General features: G+C 35.2%; 1 protein-coding gene across 1 annotated transcript; it reads right to left on the minus strand.

The window, feature by feature from the left end:
- Nucleotides 1-2,659: 2,659 nt before the first annotated feature.
- On the minus strand, nucleotides 2,660-4,711 carry LOC128552829 (uncharacterized). The gene has a single exon (XM_053533893.1). It carries the CDS (start codon nucleotides 4,598-4,600, stop codon nucleotides 2,660-2,662), a length of 1,941 nt encoding a protein of 646 aa, XP_053389868.1. The 5' UTR covers nucleotides 4,601-4,711.
- Between the last annotated feature and the right edge of the window lie 3,029 nt (nucleotides 4,712-7,740).

Raw genomic sequence — 7,740 nt, forward strand, 5'->3', positions numbered from 1 at the left:
GGAATATCTGAAAGGTCGGGACAGTAGCAGATAGTTTGCAAAAGCCATTTCCAACAATTTAAGTTAATATTTACGGCCCGTGTATACGGGGATAGAATCAACTATATCTATGACAGCCAATGTACTTTGAAATGTTTTGACATGTTAATACGCGCGAAAAAAATAGTTTGAAATGATTGCGATGAACAGTGACTTTAAAGTCTTTCCTGCCTTTTCTACATACCAAGTTTGACAACGTGATATATCGCATTATAATCGTAAAGTATCTCACAATAGCTCGCAACCAGTAACAATATACTGTATGCATCACGATGATACAACAAAGGCTTTTTCTACTTCTTGATTTATACTAAAGGATTTTCCAACAAAATAGATAGATTTCAACAAATATTAAATATTTGTAGCCCGAGCAATATTGCCTGAATGCATGTCTTTATATTGTACTAGGGACGACATTACAGGTCTGCTTCTCAGCATATTACTGAATATATTCAGGTAAACCAGGGTTTTGGCTAATATATAATACTCCCCTTTGTGAATATGTTTGTGATGTTAATGTTGTTTACTGCTTTGACGACCATATTGTATTATTTGTACAACATTTTATCAAGCAACTGTTTTGGAAGTTATGTCTCCCAACACACAGTGGTGTGAAAGACATATTGATTTACTCCTGTATGTGTGTGTGTCTGTCACAAATCTTGTCCGCGCTCTAAGTCGAACATCTCTCATCCGATCTTCACCAAACTTGAACAAAATGAGTTTGACCATAAGTCCCCGGCTTAGTTCGATACCTAGTCAAATCGACCAAGGCACTTCAGAATTATGACCATTGAATTATCGAAAATTGGCCTTTTTACTCTTGTCTTCTGTTGACCATAAGTCCTCGGCCAAGTTCGATAACTAGCCAAAGCGGCTCGGGCACTTCGGAATTATGGCCATTGAATTACTGAAGGTGAATCGGCATTTTTACTCTTGTCTGCGCTCTAAGTCGAACAGTTCTCATCCGATCTTTACCAAACTTGAACCAAATGTTTTTGACCATAACTTTTGACCATAACTCCTCGGCCAAGTTCATTAACTAGCCAAATTGCCCCAGGCACTTCAGAAGTATGGCCCTTGAATTACCCAAAATCAGCCTTTTTGCTCTTCAAAGGTATCTTAAAGTTTGTAGTGAGTAAACAGTATATAAAGACTGACTTACTATTTAGATGATGAGGCAGTTGTGGTAGACATGCGCTTTTCTCAAAAGCAATTCTAGTTTAAGTTAATTGGCCTGATATTGATAAAATATTTTTTTCTGGACTCGGAACTCAGTAATATTTATTCCTTCAATATGTTTTTTCTAAGTTTGAGGATATGCCATTTTGTAGATTTAGAGTTATCCTGAATAATGTCCCTTTCTTTGCGTTTTGTCGATTTCTTTTGTGGCTAAAGTTGACCAAAGAAAATGATTTGGAGTTTACACTTTTTCTATCTTATTATCACAACAGCGTTGTTTGTGCCGTGTGGTGGCTGTAAAAAGTCTCCCCGTATACACTGTTTTTCAATATATAGGTCCATTGCAATGACGAAAAAGATAAAAATCCATCTTTCGCATAAATCTATATAACTTTTAATTTTCGTTTCTCCAACATTTAAAGAACAGAAATCTAAAATTTTGAATGCAACACTCTTGCCGTTTTCAAGATACTTACTGTTGAAACACGTCGAGTAAGTGTGACAATTTAGCCATGTGAAACCTTCGTTATTCTACAGTATTCTGTTATGGTCTTATACTGCCGATCGTATAAACTCATTTTAAAAGCTTCGAGTTGAGTGTTTCAACACATCGGTCATATATTTTAAAGAAAAATACGGACCAACACATATATATAGCCGTTTGTGTCCGAAAAATTGGCTGATAACTATTAACATATTTTTATTAATTTTATAAGTTGTGTTTCAAAAATGAAGTGTTGTCTTTCAATCCGTATTAAAAACATCTATCGAGATTAACATTTGTACCACAGGCAAAGAATGCTTCTTCGTTACTTTTGTTTTAGAATAAAAATGTACATTACCAACATATTCCAACTTGAAAAATCAAATCGAGAAAGACCAAAGCCCATCAAAATGTAACGAAAGTTTATTGGATTTAAGTAACAACATTTTAATCATTTTTGTATTAAATGTCAATGTTTTTGTTATTGTCCACTTGATTTAGAAGTTCGATGAATATTTAATTGCATATCTTCCAAACATATTTGAAATAAAATGTTCATCTCATTTTATTGAGTTTGTTGTTGGTGGTGCATTGGTATTGTTACATACGCTATAAGTATGTTTATATTATAAATAGATCATCAATTTAGAAATAACATGAATGATAAAACTCAAATGTTACTATGCTATTACTACAACAACATATAATGAAAAACTGGCAACTGTATTCCTCGAAAACTGTAATAAGTAACGAAAGTTTCATAGTAACGAAGGTTTAACAGAAATCATATTAGACTAAGTTATGATCAGCTAATGAAAAACTTTCCATATATGTTAACAACAAAACACTTTTGAACATCTAACGAGCACCATGTGGCTTCACAACAGTTCATTAACAGTTCAACAGGAAAGGTAAACGCTGTTTAAAGTGACAATCTTTGTGCACACAAACTAATTAACGCACAAAGTTTGAAAATAAGTCAAATATTTTGTCCTTGTCACCATCGGACAAGCGAAACATTCTACGCGATTTTCCAGTGGGTACTGGGACATTTATCTTGCACAATACTACATTTTGATGTAACCATATTGAATCTCGACTCCTTGGCCATTGGAAAAATTGTTTCTTTGACTCCATAAAATCCACTTCACCTTCATGCTCATTTTCATCGGTGTCGGTAACTTTTCCAATGTACCAACTGCCTTCATACACTGCTGCTACGTACTCTTCAACTTGAAACCTTATTTCTGAGTCTACCTTGCTATCTTCTTTGCCACCATGTTCTTCTGAACCAGTTGCAGTTACAGATTGTTCAAAGATAGGTTCAGATTCACCTGTTGTTGCGACCGGTTCAGATACTGGTATGATCAATATTTCTTTGTTTTGTTTAAGTCCACCCACGGCCCTCTTATTTCCGATATTCACCTTGGTACTTTCCATTCTCCAAGAATCACAGGTTTGACCGGATATACATGTTTCACAATAACAACTGACATCGCGTACCTTTATCGTTGACTCGCCATTACCCACTGCTGCATGTACTTTCATTGTGCCCTTGATAGACTTCAGCGGAAGTCTTTCTTGGATTTTTTCAGTTTGTGCACAGATTTCCGTTGATACGAAACGAAACGTAACATTAGTCATACTGGACTGTATTGCCCACTCGTAAAATGCTTTGGCGTCTTGAATTATTGTTTTCCCGCTACGCATTGCTTCGTCAGCTAACCGTTTGCACGTGCCCCCGAGACCGTCACATGGCCCTTTGCCGTGACCGGCTTCGAAGTAATTCCAACGTGCATTCATGCCATGTATGGCTTTGTGATTGGCGACAAAATCAAATATGCTCTTGTTCCGATATTGACTTGTAGGAGAGTCGCTCCAGTAATGAATGCACTGCAGTTCACTATCAATCTTCTTAAGCATAGGCATAATTTCATTAATAAATGTGATAACCGTTGATGATCTATGAGCCATCTCATCAGATACTATAATGAAACTTTTATGCTGCAATGTTCCATCATCCGACCTGTAGTAAACAACCATTGGATGTAAGGTGACACTTGTTTGGTTAAAGTATGCACTTTGAACCTCTTCCAAGGACTTGCAACTGTAATTCTCGGCAAAGTCAAGCTGTATCAGCATTTCGTGCTCTGGTAACTTCTCCTTGATTGTCCGTATTTGCTCATATTGTATACGCACTCGGTTCACATGTGCATCAAATTCAGACATCTGGTCTTTAACATGGGAAACAAACTTATCAGCGCTCATCTGTGATTCGACAATTTTTGTCACATATTTTTTCTTACCCTTTTCTTCAACTTCTATGCGTGTCCATTGACTTAAAGCTACAGATTCGCCCAATTTGCTTTTCATTATTTCAGAACTCGGAACTTGTCCCATACCCTTTTCAGGATTCATGGATATATCGAACCCTTCCCTTCTTAGTGCTTTTATGGTCAAAGAGGCATTCTGATGTTTGGTGCACAAACATGAACTTCGGCTTGAAAAAGCTGCTGTTAAGATGTATTTAGGGCGAGATCTGCAAAACGAGGTGAAGGATATTTTAAGATTTGGATTTTCAGACTTGAATTTGTTATATAGATTTGTCAGATAATCGGTAAGTACATGCGTCTGGACCTTTACACCCTTTTTCAGTCTTTGTGCATCTTGTTTACCTGGCTGCGTCCTGCTGTTGTCTTCTCTTTTCATGAAGGCCTCGACTTTTCCTTGGTGAGTTTTAACTGTGCTTACTCGGGCTGATTTCTCTATTTGGTGTCTTTTACTTTGGTTCTTGTTGAGTCTGTGCCTACACAGTCCTGTCACTTTCGACAACAATGTTGAGCATTTGTATTTTTTCATACATTTGCCCGAAATAACGCCGTGAATGCCTTTCATTTTACTTCGTGATGTTTCGGACTTTGCCGACTTGATTTCACTTACTAGAACATTACCCAACAATAATGACTTTTTAATAGCATTTTTCTGAAGAACTGAGAGGTTAGCATCAGCCATCATTCTCTCTGTCTGTTTATCCGGAGTCATCTCACTTGTGCTAGGTTTTTCTTGTCTCTGTCTTTGTCTTTGAGCTGCTCTCTGAGCTGTTTTACATCGCGTTTTAAGTTCATCTCTCTCTTCTCCAGTAATCGTATTCTTGAATTGGCTTCGGACAATTCTCTCTTCCACCTTTTGATTGCGCCTTTTCTCCTATTACTTGGAAAATTCATTCTTACAGCCAGACGACCTCTTTCTTCTAATTGACTAGCTTGTCCGCTCTCATAGCCACTACTTTCAGGATCGGTTGCTTGATTAACAGCAACCCTTTGCTGTCTTTTTCTGTTATAGAATTCCCTAAGTTTTTGTCTATTATATGCATTCCTCTTTTTTCTATCGTTTTCTGATAGCGCTGATGAATGGACATAATTTCGTCTCATACGGTCTCTTTCTTTTTGTAAATACTCAGCATTGTTTTTCTCTTTTAATCTTTCACGATAAGCCTTTTGTATTTCAGCTCTACTCTTTCCCATTGTGATTCTGAAATAAGGAAAACTTTCGTTACCAGCATCAAATATTCGTTACCGTGATTAGTAAAGAAATATACACTACATCAGATTGAAATTCGATCTAGTTTAGGTGTAAATACATATATTCGGACTATATTGAATTAATTATGTTAACACATTTTGACTAATGTTCACATAAAATGATATATCATCTGGCACAACGAACAAACTCAAACACGAACCCATGTCAGCTTAATTTCATAACTTTTAAAAAGCAAAATTCATTATTTTTAAAACATTTCATACTTCATCTCAGTTGGATATCAAATTGTTAGATGTTAGACAGTTAAAAATATAACAAAACGCTGACTGATCATCATTTTTATTAAGAAAACAAATTTTAAAATCTTCGTTACTGTCTGATCACGAAGGTTTTATGCCATTCATTCATCTCTTTGTATTAAGGGGAGATTACTAGGGTTTATGGGTTTCTGGTAGACTTGTAAAGACAACATTCAGGGATTCAGAAATGTATAAAACACTATCAATTTCGATTGATTATGATAAATAGTAATGCAATTCATAAGGCTACTCACATGGCGAGTGATTCACGTCTCTAAATGCCTTCTCAAGTCTTCAAAATGGACGAATGTTTGTTTTCAAAGTAGCGTGGTGCCAAACTTTTCCAATGACGTCATACATACGGAGCTATTCTCATTCGAATATCTATACTGGCATTTTGGTAACGAAAGTTTATGTAACGAATATTTAAATGACTGTTCATTACGCGTGAATTTTTATTGAAGTTTTCCGCGAGCTACTTATCACTGGATATATCATTTATTAGTAAATCCTGCGACAATATCGGAGCATCGTATATAGTAATTTGCACTCATATTACTCTGCGATGGGTGACAACGAAGGTTTTGTGATTTACTTTTTTGTTGTGTATATTCTTATCAGTTTCACATGCAACATTTTATCCATGTATTTACTTTGACATGTTTTTATTTCAAAGACCTGTGTATAAAATGAGATGAGGAAGCATAATCAGGATGTTAAGACAGAGCTGATGATTTGTATGATCATTCAAATATAGGATCACGAAGGTTTTTAAAAAGTCGAAATTCTGGCGACAATCAAATTCAGCAACGTATTTGAGAAATATATCAATAAAATTCTCTTTTAATTGTTTTTTCCAGGACATAAGACATAAAGATTGAATATAGCAGAGGGCTTTGAACGAAATCAGTATGCTATAAAAGAACGAAATATTTTAAACATAAGTAAAAGTGTCGGCGACAGTAACGAAAGTTTAGATTTCGGCACTATATGCGCAACAATTTCGAGAAAACGTCCAGCACAATTATGAAATAAAGTTCTATTTATTACTTTTGTTGTAAGTTCACATATAAACACCAAAAAGGACAAATAATCTTATAAATTTTAGTAAGATTTGGCCAAAACGTCAATGGACCTATATATTGAAAAACAGTGATATTTAATCAGGGCTGTTATATTTCGATCTTCTCAGATCGTTCAGCACGACTTTTATGTCGTGTTATTGGTACTGTTTAATTTCTCAGCTTGAACATTTCGGCCTGGGTGGTTCCAATACTCCAGCTTTTATAGCTTTGAGTATTGTATACTAGTAATGTCCCCTTTGATATGGTGCCTGCTTTTTAATTTTGTTTTTGGCAGTTCCTGTGATATACAGGCTCAATAACCTCAGATCCCCTTTTTAAATTCAAGTTTATTTAGTTCTGTTCATTGTCTTCTCCATTAGGACAAACCCATTATTTTAACTGGGGACCATACGCCAATTTTCATGGAATTATATGCAAGTGTATCATTGAAGGTCCATGTGCACAGGTGTATGAACACATCTGCGGATATCTCTAAATTATTTTTGTACTTGTATCATTTGTAAATGTTGAGTTCTGCTCAACCCGGGGCTAGAGGGCGTGGACGGTAGCATACATTTCCACTACCGTCCATGAACAGGCTCAATCAAACCGAGTCTGCAACATTTTCGTTTTTGTCCTGTTGAATGACCTGTGGAGTTTCCACTTTTTCTAAATTTTTATAAATATATAGAGATATTTTTAGGGTTATGTCAAGGATGTTATTCTTAGTTAAGATGAAATTTGTATTGTTTGTTTGTGATCCTTAAAATAACACTTATTTGAAATATAATGACAGGTGTAGTTTTTCCTTTAGTATTTCTATGTAATTGGTTTTTGATGACATTCATTCGATTCGATCCATTACATGCATTTTGCATTACTGGGAAAATGCCAATAGTATTTTTTGTGCTTGTCTATAAATATGAGCTTATCAGTTATTTCTTTGCTCTTCTTGTTTAAACCTTAAACTTTAATTTAAATTAATCTTTATTTGCGTGTCAGTGTGTAATTTATGCGAATTAAATTTAAAACAGAGTCATCTGCAGATGGTGGAATTTTCTTACAATAATGATATTTTTAAATGAAGGAAATTGCAGAATTTGTTTATTATCTTATTTTAAACATATTG

This window comes from Mercenaria mercenaria, unplaced genomic scaffold, assembly GCF_021730395.1.
Source record: "Mercenaria mercenaria strain notata unplaced genomic scaffold, MADL_Memer_1 contig_3202, whole genome shotgun sequence".
Taxonomy (NCBI): Eukaryota; Metazoa; Mollusca; class Bivalvia; order Venerida; family Veneridae; genus Mercenaria; species Mercenaria mercenaria.